The 18255-nt window shown below is 34.1% G+C and overlaps 3 protein-coding genes, 1 long non-coding RNA gene and 1 other non-coding gene across 7 annotated transcripts; 4 read left to right on the top strand and 1 right to left on the bottom strand.

Annotated features, from left to right (window-relative positions):
* Nucleotides 1–5372: 5372 nt before the first annotated feature.
* LOC120150094 lies at nucleotides 5373–7014 on the top strand. Its single transcript, XM_039162809.1, has 2 exons — nucleotides 5373–6157; nucleotides 6314–7014. The coding sequence occupies exons 1-2, from the start codon at nucleotides 5375–5377 to the stop codon at nucleotides 6887–6889; spliced, it is 1359 nt and encodes a 452-aa protein (XP_039018740.1). The 5' UTR covers nucleotides 5373–5374; the 3' UTR covers nucleotides 6890–7014.
* Nucleotides 7015–7550: 536 nt separating this feature from the next.
* On the top strand, nucleotides 7551–11938 carry LOC120150095 (protein CONTINUOUS VASCULAR RING 1-like). 2 transcript variants are annotated; one of them, XM_039162811.1, is made up of 8 exons: nucleotides 7551–7685; nucleotides 7782–7903; nucleotides 8596–8648; nucleotides 9467–9576; nucleotides 10123–10290; nucleotides 10420–10517; nucleotides 10901–11027; nucleotides 11709–11938. In XM_039162811.1, the coding sequence occupies exons 2-8, from the start codon at nucleotides 7802–7804 to the stop codon at nucleotides 11795–11797; spliced, it is 747 nt and encodes a 248-aa protein (XP_039018742.1). In that variant the 5' UTR covers nucleotides 7551–7685; nucleotides 7782–7801; the 3' UTR covers nucleotides 11798–11938. The 2 variants fall into 2 exon arrangements, with proteins under 2 accessions (XP_039018742.1, XP_039018741.1); XM_039162810.1 differs by having other exon boundaries at nucleotides 7555–7903.
* Nucleotides 11939–13004: 1066 nt separating this feature from the next.
* On the top strand, nucleotides 13005–13110 carry LOC120150129. Its single transcript, XR_005518504.1, has one exon. It is a non-coding gene; the product is annotated as a small nucleolar RNA Z43 (small nucleolar RNA).
* A 277-nt stretch (nucleotides 13111–13387) lies between these two features.
* LOC120150098 lies at nucleotides 13388–13917 on the bottom strand. Its single transcript, XR_005518502.1, has 2 exons — nucleotides 13840–13917; nucleotides 13388–13670 (listed from the first exon to the last, which is right to left on the bottom strand). It is a non-coding gene; the product is annotated as an uncharacterized LOC120150098 (long non-coding RNA).
* A 1544-nt stretch (nucleotides 13918–15461) lies between these two features.
* LOC120150092 (protein CbxX, chromosomal) lies at nucleotides 15462–18010 on the top strand. 2 transcript variants are annotated; one of them, XM_039162806.1, is made up of 7 exons: nucleotides 15462–15684; nucleotides 16130–16240; nucleotides 16358–16456; nucleotides 16576–16686; nucleotides 16780–17083; nucleotides 17176–17315; nucleotides 17421–18010. In XM_039162806.1, exons 1-7 carry the CDS (start codon nucleotides 15547–15549, stop codon nucleotides 17955–17957), a joined length of 1440 nt encoding a protein of 479 aa, XP_039018737.1. In that variant the 5' UTR covers nucleotides 15462–15546; the 3' UTR covers nucleotides 17958–18010. The 2 variants fall into 2 exon arrangements, with proteins under 2 accessions (XP_039018737.1, XP_039018738.1); XM_039162807.1 differs by having other exon boundaries at nucleotides 15560–15684; nucleotides 16115–16240.
* The last annotated feature ends 245 nt before the right edge of the window (nucleotides 18011–18255 follow it).

The following is an 18255-nucleotide window of genomic DNA, read 5'->3' as shown; positions in this document are numbered from 1 at the left end:
TGATATTATTTTAGTCATCCGTTGTTAAAAAATTAACATAACTGCTCAAGCACTACAGTTTGGATCTATTCTTAAGCTATTTCACTATTTAATTATAAAATATTTATTTTTTAATTATAAAATAATTAAAATTAATTATAAATCAAAAATTTTAATTTTTATAATCACATATTTTAAACTTATAAACCATAAACTGTTCAAACACTATAATTTTGATAATTTTTTTATTAATCAACCCTGGTTACGTGGATATCTTGGAAAACTAAAAAAATATTCATTATACCAAGCATGTTTTAATTTTTGACCATATCTGCTAAGAATTCATGTCCAAACCTAACAGATTGTGAATTAATTACACGTATCAGATCAGATTCGGAGGTTAAGAGACATTAGTATTAGGAGGGACCATACTAACTATTGTCTTCATATTTCACATTTCCCAACAACATAATTCATATTTTTGCAATAGAAGCATTATATCAGGGGGGATATTTTGATTGCGAGACATTCCGACATAAAATTCAAAGGTCATACTTTGGTTTTGGTCTCTCTGTTATATTAAAATTTGAGATTTAGCCCCTCTCTTTAATCTGACATAAAATTGATCTGTTTACTTCTATAATGTTATTTGTAGTCCAAATAATAAGCACACTTAATTATTCTAGTTAAAGTAATAACATATTTTTAATAAAAATAGTTAATGTGTGAATTATTTGAATTAATTAACTAATGATATTAATGTAATTATATCAAACTAAAATGATGAATATGATAAGATAAGAGAAAATAATCTCAGTGACCGAAAATGCCTTATAATATATGATTTTAACCAACTTTTTTTGGATTTGCCAAAATGACCAACAAAATCGCAACGTGAACTCTAATTTTTCAACTCAGTTTTCAAATTCGCAACGCGAATATCCAGATTCGCAACGCGATTTTGAAAAATGTGTTGCGATAGTTAAAATGTGTTGCGAAAGTTTGAAAAACGTGTTGTTGCGATAGTGAAAAAGTGTTGCGATAGTGAAAAATCCAAAATAAGTTTACATTTTAACTATTCCAAATTCACGTGGAGTTTGAAACAATAAAGAATGTGTTGCGATAGTGTATAAGATTCCCAAGCCATTTGTAAGATCTTAGTTTGAAACAATAAAGAATGTGTTGCGATAGTGTAAAAGATTCCCAAGTGTTGGCAATGCTCAATCCCACATAGTATTAGAAATACTATTGGGAATGGGTATTTAAGGCTTGGATTTCCCACTTCCTTGTTGAGTGGAAGAGAACAAGGGGGACTCTCGCGTATCGTCGCCGTCCCGTCCCGTCTCGTCTCGGGTCGTGGTCGTGGTAATACGTGTATTCGACACGTCCGCACGGATACTATCTTTTTAGAGAAAATTCTTAAGAAACAAATGCAATACCACCAGTCGTTGCGATTTTGGAAAATCGCAACGCGAACTTCGACTATCGCAACGAATTTTGAAAATCGCAACACAAACTTCGACTATCGCAACGTGAACTTGGACTATCGCAACGAATTTGGAAAATCGCAACGCGAACTTCGAACGTGAACTTGGACTATCGCAACGAATTTGGAAAATCGTAACGCGAACTTCGACTATCGCAACGAATTTGGACTAACGTAAATTTGGAAAATCGCAACGAATTTAGAAAATCGCAACGCGAACTTGGACTATCGCAAAATCGCGTTGCGAATTTGGAAACTGAGTTGAAAAATTAGAGTTCGCGTTGCGAATTTAAGATCGCATTGCGATTTTGTTGGTCATTTTGGCAAATCCAAAAAAAGTTGGTTAAAATCGTATATTATAAGTCATTTTCGGTCACTGAGGTTATTTTCTATAATACTCAAGCTATCTAAAGAAGAAAGAAAACAAGAGGGAGAAAGAGAGACAATGCTCTATGAACCTTTTATTAATAAAGCTGTAAAATCTCTAAAGAATAAAGACCAATTATTTATATAAGCAGCTAATAGAGACCTACATAACTGTATGTATAATAGAAACTCTAACAAATTCAATTGCATGCTATATCAAATATATACTAATATTCACCGAATTTCTACATTTCTCACACTCTAGACCTCAACATTCCCCTTGCTGAGTCACTTTTCTAAACCTCGTCTCGATCGATGCTTAAGAAACAAAGGAGAAGACAATGGCTTGGTCAAAACATCGGTCACCTGTTCATATGTTGGGACTTCATGTGCATGCAACTTACCAGCCGCAAATATCTCCTAAAAAAATCAAACTTAACATGCTTGAATTTAGAATGAAGAACAAAATTAGCACAAACAACTACAACGCTGGAGTTGTCACACCACAAGGTAACTTTCCCATGCGAAGCCACATATAATTCCTTGAGCAAAGACGAAACCCACGGCATGTCAGCAACAGCCGGGGCAATACTCTGATATTGAACATCGACAGTGGACCGAGCAACAACCTGCTGCTTACGAGAACTCCAAGAAACAAGATTACCCCTCAAATAGATGCAATAACATAAGGTAGAACGTCTGTCATCAACATCGAACTCCCAGTTAGCATCTACAAACCCAATCAATAACAATTGTGAAGACAGTGTGAATCTTAAACCATAGTCAATTGTACCTTGAAGATAACGCAAAATCCTTTTTACAGTTTGAAAATACACATAGAGAGGTGCCTATATGAACTGACATACTCAATTAACAGAGAAGGCAACATCAGGTCGAGTAACCACAACGTACTATAAAGCACCAACTATACTTCCATACTCTGTAAAATTGATAATATTTTCAAATATTGAGAATTTATTGAATTATTTTGAATTAAGACCAAATTGATAGAATGTATAAGTTTTGGGGATCAAAATTGTTATTATACAAGGCCACATCATGATCACCATTAATTTTTTAACAATCAATGACCAAAACAGGAAAAAAATGTAATTTATTGTCGATTTTTCCAACAAATTTCAATGACCAGAATAGGGAAATAATAATAGTTTAGTGATCGAAAGGGAAGTTTGCCCAAAAAGTTATTTAAATTCAAAGCGTAAGGGTTGATTCACATTTATGATAGGCACCAAAAGTAGTATCAGTATGGTAACACCATATATATATATATATACATGGTTTTCAGAATCGGATCGCGCAGCGAGCCAGCCGTACTATTGGTTCGTTGGTTCAACCGGTCGAATCGGTCAGACCGGTCGTAAGAACTGGACGATGTCATAATTATTTTAAATATTAAATAAAAATATTAAAAACATTTAATAAAAAATTAAAAAAATAGGTTGAATCGATTCACGGTCCGGTCTAGTTCGAGCGGTTCAAAGCCGATTCGAACGGTTCTTTAGGGTTTACTAGAATCGGTTCAACCGGAATAGAATAGACCGGACAAGGCAACGGTTGAACCGGTCGGTCCGATCCGATTTTCAAAACACTGTATATACATATAAATTGCAAGAGTCTTGTGACTGCATTTAAACTCTTCAATTTTCACCTACTCTACTGCAAAAGCCTAAATCTTCATCAATTAAAACTTAATTTAATTAATAATTTGACGGTGAGAAGTGATTTACACATGGATCTTCAAGTGGTTCTTCTCAAATGGGTTCGGAATAAAAAAACCAAATTTGGCCATCAATGTCCATAATTTTTGTCAGTTGGATCTTTATTTTTTTAAGTTAAATTTAACTGTCAATTTTCTTAGGAAAAAAAATTAACCCAGCCTTTTAAGAAGAGTCGATTTACTTTTTTTTCTTAACTGAAATATTGATTAGAATATTAGATTTTTAGCGATTCTAACATGATAATTCATGTGCACTTCGTACTAGTTAATTTTTTTTTAAAAGTTTTATCACTAAAATTTTAAAATTTATAAAAATAATCATTTTTGTCATCAAATTATATTTAAATGATAACTTTTTTCATTACAATTTTAAAAATGATAAAATAATTATTAATTTTTTTTAAAAAAATAAAAAAGAAAAAAGACGGATCTCATTAAAAATTCCCTCACATCTTGATCGAAGCAAGGCTCAATCAAAACATCAAAAAGGAAAAAAGAGTATCCAAAAATTATTAATCATCACTAATACACACCGATAACATCCAATATCCGATACAACCTTGATCCCAAGCGAGCAAACAAATCTTAAACACTTAACCAAACTCTACAAAAGAGCATTTGGTACCTACAAACACAACCCTAACAACTCTTGACTAAACCTTTTGATTGCATCCAAAATCGAATTGTCCATGAATATTATATGAATCACTGCACAGAAGTCAGCTCCCTTTGTTAAGCCAATAGCATCGGATTGAGACGATTAAAACAATAACTAAATTTATCAAACTATTATAGAATGATCATTAAATTTATCAATTTAATAAAAAATCAAATTTAACTAAAAACAATAAGATCAAATTAATAAAAAATATATAAACATTGAGGACTAAAATATCATTATGCCAAAAAAAGGAAATTGATACTGAAAGAACTGCCCAGCATTCAAAGCTATGATTCCTTCATTTGGTAACTGCTTCTAACTTTTAACAGAGGGTCTAAGTGTTTCATTATCCCCAGTAAACCACAGTTATTTCTTCTCTTTAACTTTGGATCTCAGTCTCTGCTACTTCATTCGCAGCAGGTCACCTTTCCCTGATGAAATTCTTTTACATGCATTTTCTCATCTGGGTATAAGTTATTTTTCATAAAAGACTATCCTTTTGTTGTTTAGAGGCGGCGGACAACAACTGTTTGATGTTTTTGCTGGTGTTGTTTTCACTGAAACAGAGCCGGAGAAGGTGTTGATTTGGTCGATTTCCGATGATCATATCAAAGACTGATTAGGAACATCAAGAGAATGTAAGCATAATCTGGTGAGAAATGTTCTTTTGTGTGTTCTGTAAGCATCGGAGATCATAGATATTTGTTTTGCTTTACAGAACATGTCTCAAGACAGTCTGAGATCATTTGTTTGTAGATCTTTTGTTACATGCGATGATCCAAAGGGAGTTGTAGAGTGCAGAACGGTTAGAAGGTCTGAAACCGGGTCCAAATGCTGGCGAAAGGCAAAGAACCGATCCAACGTAAAGGATCGGCTCTTTGAGAATTCGAGAAGAGCTCAGGAGCTAAATCATGTCACTGATTCTTGCTCCGAAGGGCTTTGGTACGACAGGAATTCAAAGGATGCGGCGAAAGATTTTTTGAGAGGAGCTCTTGATTTGCAGGGCTCTCTGCATATACTTGGAAAACTGCATATGGCGAAGTTGAAGAAGAAAGAAAAGGAAAAATGGGATAGGGTGAGAAATGATCAAGTAATTAAGAGAACCGATTCAAGTCCGATCAGTGAGCGGAGTTATTGCTGCCGAATGGCGGATGGTTCTTCAAAAGATTGCATTGAGGAGCTTAGGGAAGTGATTAGAGATAGCTTACCTAGGAAAAGCCTATTGCCTAACAAAAATGTTGAAGAAAAGGAACAGATTAGAGACAGCTTAGCTAGGCAAAGCCTATTGCCTAACGTAAATGTTGAAGAAAAGAGATGCTTCGGTGGAAGAGTTTCGGACTCGGCTTCAGATATCCCGTCGACAAGCTCAAGCCAATCTTCGACTGTTCGATCCGACAACTTTACTTTCATGGATTCATCTATCTCATTAGCAGCTCTAGAGAAGAAGGCAGAAGGCCCGAGTTTGATTGCAAAGCTTATGGGACTAGATGAGATGCCTTCAAAACCATTGCAGACATATTCCAGGAAAGAGATGAAGAGATGCTTTAAAGGAGTATTGAAAAACAACTTCGTCAAAGAGATCAAGTATGATTCTCATCAATGGAGTGACTTTGTTACGGAACAGAAGTTGATCAACAATAGCCCCCCGATTGTACTCATAAAACCTCGACTCGATCTGTGCCTGCAACCACACGAGAACTTATCTAGGTCTAAAGATGAAGCCAAGGCTACCCTTCCAAAGTCTAGTAAGCTTGATAATGGATCAAATGTTACAAAAAATAAAATGCCTTATCAGCGAATCTCTACTGCAAACTCCAACTCTAATCACAGACAGCAAACTATAGTTGGTGCTACCGATGATCAGCAAAAGATTCAGATGAAAAAGGAGAAAATAGTTCACAATGCTGCAACAACTGCTAACTTAATTGTGAGTACTTTTAAGCTTACTTTCTGCAGTTATAATTCTAACTTCCATCAAGCATCATGTTGACATTTGAGATTGGAAATGTCTCTGCTGCATGCATTGAGCTATGAAAACATAGAACAAGCATTGAAAATTAAATGCAGTTCATTTTTGTCGCAGATTGAGAAATTAGAATACAAAAGAGATGGTATTGTTTCAGATGGGAAGAGGATTGATGTTATATCCAGAAACAATACGGTTTTGGAAGGAAAAATCGTCAATCTTGCATCGGATAATGATGATGATGTTTTGGAAGAATATAGCACTGAAACTGCGGATCAGCTTCAAACAAAGGAGGGAACAGAACACACTGATATTGTAATTGAAGGTTACCCTGGTAAGAGTTCTGTTTGTGATGTTACCCTGGTGACTACTGATGATCAAAACAACCGAAAATCTACAGGAGACATCGATGATGACCCCATCTTATCAATTGGAGCCGACAGCAAAAGCTTCATGAGAGGGACCGGACGGAAAGCTTTGCTATTGAGTAGCTATAGCGAGCTTTCCGGTGAAAACTATTGTAGCGGTAGTCTTTACTTGATGGTGGAAAGAGATATAAAGCAGAAAGAAGTTTTAAGTGGAGTATGGGACTTGGGTTGGAGAAACGGATTTTCTGTGAAGGACAGGATGCAAGTGGTGGACGATATAGAGAAGCAAGTGTTAAGCGGATTGATTGAGGAGATTTGTGGCTAAGTTGTTCAAAGTGGTCAGTGACGCAGCATCGTAAATAAGCTTACTTTGATGTACATAAGGAGGCAGAGGCGGATGCAGGAAGCGTTGGCCGTGTCTCGGATTCAAAATCCTCACTAAAGCTTGGTACCTAGGTGTATCAGATGAACTGAAATTTGTTTATAATCCAAACTTCTTTCTTTTCATGAGTACTTCCTTGAAACACATATGATATCTTGTCTTTTACACATTTCTGCTGGAACCATGAATAATCGTCGTCCGATAAAGTTGTTAAACCTCCCAATTTTTATTGAAAAGTCGGATTAAGCCTCCACAAATTTTGATTAAACCCTCTAAATTATGTCACCAACATCCATCACTGTGCAAAAAGTGTTTGTTAAATATTAATATTAGTTCATGTACTATAATTGTAGATTTAGTTTTTATTATCAAATTTGATTGTTTTAAGTGTTTGTCATTTCTTGTATTATCCATGTACCATTTTATTCATGGTTAAAATTTTAAAATCCGAAAAAATATAAAAAATTAAAATTGACTAAATTCACATTTTATACATAGTAAATAGACTAATGATAAGTTTAACCTATACTTTTTCATATTTGAAACGTAATAAAATCGGCCATCCAACGCGTATACCCGACCCGACCCATAATATTTTAGATAAAAACTTAAAAAAAAAAAGTCAGCGAAAGTGTCGAACTGACTAAGCAAATTCAAAAGAGTCGCTTCTCATCTCAGATTGCCAGAATTGAAATTTCTGTTATTTTTAAATTTCTTCTGTATTTCTTCTTCTTGACTGGTAAGAACTCAGTTGAGAGAAAGGGTCGAAGCGAGATAAGTTTTTCTTTTAGATTCTTGGTAAGGATATTGGTAGCGCGCTCTTTGGTGATGGCAGATGAAAAATCGACGGCCCAGATGGCGAGTGGAGATCGAGAACTTCTACTTACGGTCGCTGACTCCATACTCGATGATTCCTCCAAAGCTTCTTCTTCTTCTTCGCATCACGCCGGCCGTGAGGTATCATTTCTCTAATTTCCTTTTATTTAACTTATTTTTATAAACAGATTTTCGGTTGTTCAATTGGATTTAGGAATGTGTTTGAATTAGATTTGACTTGGTTTGCATTTTTTTTCTGGTTGCTATTTTTAAGATTGGCTTCGAAGTTTATAAATTTAATAGTCATTTAATAGAGCGTTATGGGGATTTCTGTGGCCGAATTGGTTGTTAATAGAGAGAAATCAGCTGTCTCAAATTCATTTTTAAGATGAAAGTTATTGATATTAAAAGAGGTCTGGAAATTGAACTGTTTTTAATTGTGTTTAACTTGGTATTGGTATGTAGAATGTTGCATAATTTACTGGAGTTATTAAGGAAGAGGAAATAGTTTTTGTTTTATGAAAAAATTGTGATTAGAAGATGAAACCATTTGGGATATAACTGGACCGACTTGATAGGGTTCCATACTACATTTTGTAATAATAAGGGGTTGTGTTTTCGTTTTAGAGCTTTCTGTGCATCTATGATTAAATTTTCCAGATTAAAATGATGTGTAAAGAATGTTAATGCTCTCAAACAAATTTGGGGTATAGAACTATAGGCTTGAATTTGAAGTCATCCTATTTTTATCACATTATCTTTTTTCTGGTTGATGGAGTGGGTTAGTAATGAAATCTTTCAAAGGAAATGTTGACAAGGTTTGTTTTATGCAGACCTTTTACAAAATTGTCCAGAGCTGGGCTTCAAAGAAGTTCATGACAGGATGGTATGTGGCATTCTTTCTTCTCCTTTCTTTAGCTTTTTGGACTCATGATGGATGTTCCTACAATTTTCATCTGTATGGATAATGATTTGGATAACAATATTATTATTCTTCTTACAGAAAAAAAGTGATACAGGCATTCCTCCAGTTCAGCCTCTTCTCTTCTATCATTGATCATGAGTGCAAATGCTTTCCCTAATGTATCGAGCCTAAATTGCTAAATTGGTCCTTTTTAGGTTTTACTTTTTTATTTGTAATTATGGTAAATTTTATAACTTTGGAGACTATTAATTTGGAATGAGAGATAAATCTAAATTCCTTGAATTTTTCACAATTATCAGCTATTTCATAAAATATGTGCCTGGTGGAAAGCAAGCGTTTCACTAGAATAGCTGGGATGAATTTGCTGTCCCTTGGAATTATTCGGACATTATTCACTATACCAAGTATCTTCTTCATTCACAATGCTTTATTGGGAGAGTTATGTTGAAATCTTGGTATGAGAATTGAGATGGATGTAACACAATTAATAATGTGAACAGCCTGACATGTTTTTTTAATTTTTTTCTGTTTCCATTTTTTTTCTTTCCATAAGCTTCTCATAAAATGAATGTCTTGAAATTCCTCTGTTTCTTCTTTATCATCTGACAAAATGTTAGCTCTTGCTACCATGAAATTCTACTAACTTTTTCGATTAACTCAAAAACTTAGTAGCTTTGGTTTTTAATTTTGATATTTCTATGGAATTTAATCTAATTGAATTTCTGTTGTCATTCATGATGCTGTTATAGCAGATGCTGAATCATATACTTATTTTGCAGTGTCATTCTGTTTCCTATAGCAATCACTTTCTACATAACATGGTGGTTTATTCACTTTGTGGATGGTTTTTTCTCTCCAATTTATGCTCAACTAGGAATTAATATATTTGGTGAGCATCTCATTCAGATAAACTCTAAAACTTCCCCCCCAAGAACTCTGGTGAACCTATTTCATAATTGTTAAGTCTTTTACGCTTTTTCACCCTTTAATTGGATCTTTGGAGTTTGTGAATATGTTTTATTTTCTTAAGGCTCATGAATGAAAAGGATTTTGTTGGAATTCTCACAAAATTGTTGTTTTTGGAGAATGATAATTACAAGTGTGTGGGTGATATATGTATTTATTTCCATGATATGTTCTTCATATGAAATTTCCATAGAACCAGACTTTAATATCATGGAAATAAATGCATATACATGTTCAGTACCTTTTAACATAGGAAAAAAATTTAGTTTTATGTATCTTTCACATGGTATGTTCTACAAGAAAGCTAAATTGGTTTACAGGCAGTGACCTTCGCAAATTATTTATGCTTTCCACAGATATATTTTATCTTTATCATTTTTACCAAGAATCTCTGCTTTAAGAGTATGTACCATCTGGTTAACTTAACAGGTTTATTCATTGTTTTGACCTCCTTTTGCTTCCCGGATAGGTCTTGGATTTGTAACATCTATTACATTCATCTTTGTGGTTGGGGTATTCATGTCATCTTGGTTGGGAGCATCCGTCTTGGGCCTTGGTGAGTGGTTTATCAAACGGATGCCATTTGTTCGTCACATCTACAATGCCTCCAAGCAGATTAGTTCTGCTATATCACCAGGTATGCCACTCTGCTGGTTTTCTTCCACATGAAGTAAATTAGTTTGCCTGGTCAGATTATTAAAATTGGTTCAGGTTGTGACAATCTATATGGTAATCATTGTTTGTTTACATATTTACTTTATTTCAGATCAGAACACACAAGCCTTCAAGGAAGTAGCCATCATAAGGCATCCACGTATTGGCGAATATGCATTTGGATTCATCACTTCATCTGTTGCTTTGCAGGTAAGGAAATAAAGTTTTTCTTCCTAAATTATCATATTGGCGTGCATTCCCTGTTTTTTTATTTCCCTTATTCATAATGTTCATGCTTCATAGTTCATATGATCTTATTGGTATGCATGTCTGCATGATTTTTTTCTTTCCATAAAACTCTTGAGGCTGCCTGTTTCGAGTAGTTGGGTTCTCGTTTCTATGGGACTCTTTCGAAACGACTGCTTGTGACCAGTATTTAACATCTCGTCATCTACTTTGCTGTACTGTCAACATTTAACATCTAAATGAGTTTGCAATCATTTTTTAATATTTGGTGGAAAAGTAGGATTTAAGACAATCCGTGCAATGTAAAATCAAGGACACCATTTTATATATTTTGATTTCAAATGCAGAGCTACTATGGTGAAGAAGAGCTATGCTGTGTTTTTATTCCCACAAATCATCTTTACATTGGTGATATATTCCTTGTCAATACCAAGGATGTCTTCAGACTTAACCTATCAGTCCGTGAAGGAATTGGTGAGGCATTCAACTTCGTCTGTGTCGTTATTTAGAAATGGGTGGGAAAAAAGGTGAGGTTGGGTTGGATGGGGATGCAGGGAGGTGTTGTTGTATAGGCTCCTAGGTAGGGGTCTAAATGAGACACGTGCTCTCGAGCTATTTGAATTCGACTCGTAAAATGCTTGATTCCAATTCGATCATTTTCGAGCCTAGCTCAAGTAACTTAGTACTCGATTTGAGCATCTCCCAAACCAAATCGAGCTTTTTATTTATAAATGTATTTTTAATATTTTAATTTTTTTTATATTAACTTACTACTTTACCAAAAAATGAATATGGAACTTGCTCAAGTTTGAGTTAGTAAGTAGTGTAAACAAGCTTAATCGAGCTGAGCTTTGGATAGTTTGATATTATTTTGAGCTGAGCTCGAGCTTATATGAGAATATCCAATCATGCTTGACTCGAGTTTTGAACATTGAGTTTCAAATCGAGCTCGAGCTTGGCTATGCTCGATAACAACCTTAATCCTAAGTCATAACTCTTCTATTGCTATGATCACTCTATCATGAAGTTTCTTGTGGATTATTTTTATTAAAACCAATATATATAATGTATATTGATATAATAGATCGAAAAGTTGTCTATAACGTATATTGTTTCAAGTTCTTATCTTATATCATATTCGTTCTTCCATGGCAGAAATTGTTATATCCGGGGGGATGTCCATGCCTCGGATCCTGTCAACACTAGACACTCATTTGGAAAGAAGTAGACCTGGAGGGAGCTGAGATATAAGGTGACAGTTGTAGAGCTTTCGTTGTTCATTATTTATTGCATTTTCTCTGCCTCCGGGTTTCAATCACCGGATTGGCCACACAATCGATGTGTTAGTATTGTAGGATTCAGAATTAGATTATAAAAATTTGATGATAGTATCTGGTTTTGGTGTACCTCTGTAACTTTGAGTTTGCATAGAATGTACAACAGTTTGCTTCTGAGTGTAGATTGGTTAGAATAGTTTATATAGCCTGCAATTGCTAACTCGATTAGCCCCACGGTTGTCTTGAAATCTGGCAATCACTGCTTTGGGGCATGAACCCAATTTTGGTTTAATCATGGCACTAACATTTTGCTAATTACAGAGTCTAAAATTCTTAAGTTTTATATTGATTTAAAATCATTGAATGAATATAAGTTAATGGCTTGAGATTACAAATTAAAAGAAAGGATATTTTTACGTACAAAAGAAAAGGAGGTGGATAATATGAAAATATATAAAATTTTAATTTTAATTATTGATTTACATTCATCTAGTTAACTTTAAATCAATGTAAAACTAAAGAATTCTTAATAGTGTTATTGTATTTTAAGCCATCTCTGTAAGAATTATTAGTTCATTACACAACAAAGATTTTTCAACTCCAAAAATGAAATTAAGAAATCATGTTTTTTATTTATTTTTGAAAATATCGATTAATGACAACAATTTTTTAACCTTGTTTGTGTAGTGGAGTACGTTAAGTAAACATAAAAAACGTGAACATAAAATGTTATATCAATAGGTCATTTCAATATTTATGATATATTTCGCTCGTTGTATTTTGATAAAGTCTTTTGTATTTAAACATTTAAATACTAATATAAATTTTAAATTATAAAAAAATATATTAATATTTAATTTAAATTATTATTTTATTTAAGTATAAGGATTACATATATCTAGACCTATTCAAAGTTACAAGCTGTCCAGACCCATTTAGCTTGTGGATTCATTCCCGGGTCGTGGCCCGTTATCTCCTCAAAACCCTAATCTGCGTCCAATTCCCTATATAAAGTAGGGTTTCACGAGCTTCGTAGGCTAAGCTATCGATTGTGGTTTGGAGGCAATCTTGTTTTATTTTAGGTGACTATGGGGTTCTTGTTCTAGTTCTGCTTTGAGATTAGCGTTTCTTTTTTGTTTTGAATTATGAATCAGAAAAAGATGTATGGTAGAAGGGACGGTGACGATGTCATCAGTGAAAGGTCTCGTTCGTCGTAAATTGGCTGTTTCCGATAGCCTTTGCCGACCATCCTGATAAATCAACACCCATATTCCGAGTCCCTGGGTTTCCCTTTATTTTTTCTTGTCAAATTATTTTTTTATATATACATGAAATTGCTTATACTAATTACGTTGGATTGAAAATCGGCCGATGATTAGATATATTTTAATGACAAGCATATGTTTGAAATATTGTGTTGAAAATGCCTAATCTTCTCTATGAGGCCGATTATCCATTTCTCTCTCTTTTTTTTAAATAATTATTTATTTATTTGCCATGGAAAAACATGTCAATCTTAGCAATCAATTTGACACTCATGGGTGTAAGAAATAAGCATGGTGAAGGAGTTAAGTTTCCATCATAATTCTGGCTCGCAGCCTTCAACAAGTCTCGTTCCATTATAAACCAATGTAACAAGTAACTAAGTAGACCAAATTGTCTTCGGGAAACAAAATACAATACCAGGAGACGATAGAGGATGAGTTTTCAGAGCCAGAAACTCCGCTGCTGTTCATGAAAGGTGGCGGAGGAGGCGGAGGACTTGGAATATTTGCAAGTGCAACGACATGCTGGGGAGGATTTTGCTGCCACCGGTACTGCTGGCCGCCATGTGGATTTTCTGGATGAAAAAAATCAACATGCTCTATGAATGGTGATTAAGAAACTAAGATTCAATTAAGATAAAAATATACAAACTCAGTGAAATTCAATTAAGAAACACGATTCAGTTATGATTTACACAACAATCCCAACATCCGTAAATATGACATCGCCACCGTAACAAATACCTTGCTATGATATTGCAACAAAAAAAAATACATAAAATGAACAAAACCCATTCTTTATATTCCAGAAAATCAATGAAATATATGCATAAATAAACCCATTATTTATGAGCGTTTGCTGTTTATTTTACCCAATTATTATTTCCACCACTTACATTAGCAACACGCGACATTATTTGAAGATCAGCTGGAGTACAGCTCATCAAACCAAACATGGAGTTAGAATTTGATAGAAATAGCATGGGGGGAAAGGATAAATGATTATTTGGGTTAATCAAACTGTCCCAAATTTTAATTTAATCATTAAATTTTAAAATATTTCAAATAATTCTTTAAAGTTTTAGTATCATATTAATTAAATCCTGACATCAGCCTAATTATTAGCTTGAGCATTAAAATGTTAGCTCGAATTTGATATATTATATATCTAAAAATACTGATCAAGTTATAAATATGTATCTATTTGTCGCTTGGACAATTAAGATCCATGAATATAATTATAAAAAAAATGTAGTTATGAATCAAATCTTTAATATTATAATGAAAATTTATATAAACTAATGCATAACATTAAATTTCGATAAAACAATTTATAAAATGATTAAATATAAAATTGTTACGAAACTACTAAAATAATAATTAAAAGGATAATAAATATCAACAGCTAGTATATTTTTCTTAATTGTTCACGACACTTTCGTATGTGTTGATTGTTATATAACAAATAAACTAAACTTTAAAACCGAAAATTAGATTTGAACCGAGCAATGCAGTTCAGTTTCAATTCGATTTAGAAATTTAATTTCACAATTTAGTTGAGATTTGATATTTTCGTATAAAACTCATTTGTTTTCAAATCAAATGAATTATAAAAGAAAATAAAAGATTTAAATCAAAATCATTCTGAATTTTTTATAAGTCAAATTTAAATAAATAAAATTCTAAAAGTAATAAGATTATTATTTGTGAATTTAAATTTGTGTATTTGTGCTCTATTAAGCTTGAAATATGCTTTCTCTGAATGCTGAGCTTAAAAATTACAAAATTGAATGGAACTAAATCTGACAAAAAAATTGGATTTATATGATTCAATTTGATTTTAATTTCGATTTTATTTTAAAAAATTGTATCGTACAATTCAATTCAACTTTTATTAAAAAAAAAACCAAACCAAACCAAACCGCATATATAACTAGCCTAAGTAGACGACTAGAATGGTCAAAGGAAGGACAAAATTGATATAATATTTATACTTTAAGAATTCATCAGAATGTTTCTAATATGGACCAATTTAGAATTTAAATGGTACTTGGGGTAATTTTATGGAATTAACTCTGTTACTTTTGTTGAAACTAAAAATATGAAGGAAAATTGAGTGGTTGATTGTTGACAGCTTAAAAATAGGTGGCCATCTGGTGGGCGGTGGGAACTGGGAAGCTCCGCCGCCCACAGTAGAATAAAGGTCCCCATTGCGCAAATCAAAACCACCAAAATTTGGGAAAACTTTACGAACGCCAAAGATAATATATAACAAAACAAAGTACTAAAAAAACTTTACGATCTATCCCTCTATAGAGCACGAAATCTAGTTCCCCTTCGTTTTACTCTTCATTTCTTTTGTTTTCTTCTTTCTTTCTTTGACTTCGCAGAGAGGAAAAGGAGGAGGAAAGAAATTCTCTTTATTTCTGTTTTTTTTCTCTTTCGGAAAGGATGCAGAGGCGTCACGATCAACGGTCAAGATCTGCTAAGCCCATAACAGTTCATGGGTTGGTTCAGTCTGGGGATCTTGTTGGTCTCCAAAAGCTGCTTCATGACAAGCCTTCTCTTCTCAACGAGAGAAACCCTGTTGTAAGTGTCATCCTTTGATCTTCCCTGGGCTTCATTTTTTTATAATTTATTTGCATTTTTAGCCATAAATAGGGGTAATTTATGATGAAATTTTATTCATTAGCTTGGTTCAATCAAAGACGGCTGCTTTGGAATTGTGGGTGTTAGAGTCCATGATGGACTATTTGGATCCTGGGGAACTTATTTGGCTGGAAATGGATTATTGAAGCTATTCCATGGGGGAATCAGCTCATGATCTTAGCTGAGGTCAACCATGTTTGAGCTAATGATTGATCCATAATTCATACAAATGTGAACTTTTTACTGTGAGCTGCTTTGCTGAAATTCCTCAAATAATTAGAGAGGTTGAATTTCATGTTTACCATGGATATATCATATATGTATGAGGATGGAATCTATTTCATCGTATTCTTAGATTATTAATTTTCAGTTGGCATAAATGCAGATGGCACAGACACCACTGCATGTTGCTGCTGGAAATGACAGAGACCAGATAGTGAAATTTTTGCTTGACTGGAAAGGGTCAGAGGAAGTTGAATTGGAAGCCAAGAATATGGTAGGTACAGAAAAGGTTCACTGTATTTTTCAGTTAATTTTTGTTCTGAAATCTAATGGTGCTCCTTGATTTGGACCTTTTGGATTCCTCCCCTTCTTTCTGTTATCTTTGTTGCAGTACGGTGAAACCCCATTGCATATGGCAGCCAAGAACGGATGTAATGAAGCTGTACGGTTGCTTCTCGCTCATGGTGCTTTCATTGAAGCCAAAGCTAATGTGATTTTTCTCAGCTCCTTATTTTCCTTTCAGCATTATGTTTTTTGTTAGAATAAGATGACAGTATCCGACATTCCAACTTCTATTGAGGATTTACTTCATCCATGTTATTTATGCAGAACGGAATGACAGCATTACACCTGGCTGTTTGGGACTCGATTCGATCTGACAACCATGCAACTGTCAAGACGCTACTTGAGTACAATGCTGATTGTAGTTCTGAGGACGATGTAATATTCATCGTATTACTTTGTATATTTCTTGATGCTTGTTTTATCTTTTATTACCAACTCATGGTAGTTGATAAACCTTTTGATCTGCAGGAGGGTATGACTCCTATAAAACATCTCTCCAAAGGCCCTGGAAGTGAGAAATTACAGGAATTATTACTTAGGCATCTTGAAGAGCAGAGAAAGAGAAGAGCACTAGAAGCATGCAGTGAGGCCAAGGCTAAGATGGACGAACTTGAGAAGGAGCTGTTAAATATCATAGGTTTGCATGAGCTCAAAGTACAACTTCGGAAATGGGCAAAGGGGATGCTCTTGGATGAAAGGCGCAGGGCTCTTGGGTTGAAAGTTGGCATTAGAAGACCTCCTCATATGGCATTCCTGGGTAATCCTGGAACAGGTAAATGCAATTGGATCGTATGCCTCGAAATCTATTACCATTTTTTAGCAACACGTGGTTTTTACACTTCTTATGGTGTTTGATCTTAAAAGGTAAAACCATGGTTGCTCGTGTTCTTGGGAAATTGCTTCACATGGTTGGAATTCTACCTACTGACAAGGTAACAGAAGTTCAAAGGACAGATTTGGTTGGTGAATTTGTAGGACACACAGGGCCAAAAACAAGGAGAAAGGTGTTTCCTTGAATCCTTGAGCTTTATGGTTTAATTTTTTATCTTTTGGTTGAGGTTTTTATGTTTATTTTTCTTTCTTTTGAACTACGGACTGATCATTCACAGATCCAAGAAGCTGAGGGTGGAATTCTTTTTGTTGATGAAGCATATAGGTTAATACCAATGCAAAAATCAGATGATAAAGACTATGGATTGGAGGCTTTAGAAGAGATCATGTCCGTAATGGACAGCGGAAAAATTGTAGTCATATTCGCTGGATATAGCGAACCAATGAAGCGTGTAATTGCTTCTAATGAAGGATTCTGCCGAAGGGTGACGAAATTTTTTTACTTTAGTGATTTCAACTCTTCAGACCTAGCCAACATACTCCATATCAAGATGAATAATCAAACGGAGCAGAGTTTGTTGTATGGATTTAAGTTGCATAGTTCTTGCAGTTTAGATGCCATAGCAAGACTAATAGAGAGAGAAACAACGGAAAAGCAGCGTAAGGAGATGAATGGGGGTTTAGTCGATCCGATGCTAGTTAACGCTAGGGAGAACCTTGATCTCCGGCTCAGTTTCGATTGTATGGATGCCGATGAACTGCGCACAATAACCTTGGAAGATCTAGAAGCAGGCATTCGGCTTCTCACGCAATGATACCGGGTTTCAATACATGAATATATATTTCTTTTATCGTTCTATGGTGACCATGTAGCTTATGCAACTTCCATATCATTCTGCTTGCTTTAATCCATTCCTTTGTTGTAAACATTGATTAACTCATACATATATTCTTTTCCTTAAGGGGACATTCTTCATTTTATAGTAGTATTCATTTTTAACAGTGCAGTAATAAATTTCATTTCCATTCTTCGCCCAAACTTGAAAATAACTTGAATTTTAATGTTAAACTTAAATGATAAACTTTATAAACTCGAATTTTATAAATTTAAAC

This window comes from Hibiscus syriacus, unplaced genomic scaffold, assembly GCF_006381635.1.
Source record: "Hibiscus syriacus cultivar Baekdansim isolate YM2019G1 unplaced genomic scaffold, ASM638163v2 tig00111013_pilon, whole genome shotgun sequence".
NCBI lineage: Eukaryota > Viridiplantae > Streptophyta > Magnoliopsida > Malvales > Malvaceae > Hibiscus > Hibiscus syriacus.
Note: the sequence above shows the minus strand (reverse complement) of the source record. Positions and strands in the feature narration are given on the sequence as shown.